Here is a 1,025-nt window from a genome sequence, read left to right as displayed (position 1 = left end):
GTGTCATAGTAAATACTGTAGATAGCAGTATCGGAAAGTGCACATCTTTCAGATCATTACTCGGTATCGGCTGATAGACAGAGTTCAGCTATCAGAATCAGTATTGGGGAAAAAAAATTGATAGAAGGAGGAAGAGGTTTGCCTCTATATACTGTATGCTCCCAACTCTTCTAGCATAATTTAGTGTGTGTGGATACATCAAGCACACTCCCACAGTTCCTCTTCTATTCTTATTACCATACTACACATTGCCAGCACAACCCACTATATAACCTATTACAGCATATTATTTCTCTCATTATTTTATAGGCTATTATCCATTTGGGTATTTTAATATTGTCACTTTATTTGTTACTTGTTATTCTATATTGTATTTAGTTACACTGTATCACTGAATGATTTGGCACAGAATTGTAATCGCAGACGCAGTTTGGTTGGCACAGTAACAGCACAAGTGTTGAATCTTACCGCAATGACCAGTCCGATGGTCTCAGACAGAGTTGCGCAAAAGATGAGCGACACGCAAAAAAATCCAAAGCACCTCTGCATCTAAAGAGAGAAAGAGAGAGAGAGAGAATATCATACAACATCTGCAGCAACATCCAGGACAACTTCCCCCTCATGAGGACACGTGTTGGTCGACAGTAGAGAACTTTTCCACGGAATAAAAAGCTATCTGTTAAAAGTGTACAGAAGCAGTCATTTACCTTTGATGTGACTTTGCGCCGTCTGTTCCAGTCTGAAGTCAGCAGCACGTTGCTCGGTGTGTCAGTGGTTCGGATGAGAGGAGGACTCCCAATACCTTTTATGTCCTCCATCCCCCGACCCTGCTGCTGCCGGCGCGCGTCAGAAGCCCCCCCTCCCCCCGCTGCAGGTCACGAACAGAATTCAATAATATCACATAATGCCATCATCACATTTCTCTTTGTCGCCCTCGGAGACATGGGATTGGATTTAAAAGGGGGGAAAATAAGTCTGTCATAATCTGATATGTGACCGTAACAAGCTTATTGCTCAGTAACACA

At 42.5% G+C, this 1,025-nt stretch overlaps 1 protein-coding gene across 1 annotated transcript in view; it reads right to left on the bottom strand.

Annotated features, from left to right (window-relative positions):
- galn (galanin/GMAP prepropeptide) overlaps positions 1-772 on the bottom strand; it is a 6,510-nt gene extending 5,738 nt beyond the window's left edge. Inside the window, exons 1-2 of the mRNA XM_035665501.1 lie at positions 708-772; positions 423-549 (exon numbers count right to left, since the gene is read on the bottom strand). Coding sequence (XP_035521394.1) covers positions 423-549 — 127 coding nt within the window. The 5' untranslated portion in view covers positions 708-772. The remainder of the gene's footprint in view (positions 1-422; positions 550-707) is intronic.
- Between the last annotated feature and the right edge of the window lie 253 nt (positions 773-1,025).

The sequence above is a fragment of the Morone saxatilis genome, unplaced genomic scaffold (assembly GCF_004916995.1).
Source record: "Morone saxatilis isolate NCDOM2014 unplaced genomic scaffold, NCSU_SB_2.0 Contig2, whole genome shotgun sequence".
In the NCBI taxonomy this organism is placed as follows: domain Eukaryota; kingdom Metazoa; phylum Chordata; class Actinopteri; family Moronidae; genus Morone; species Morone saxatilis.
The sequence above is the reverse complement of the archived record's forward strand: the minus strand, read 5'-3'. Positions and strand labels throughout refer to the sequence as shown.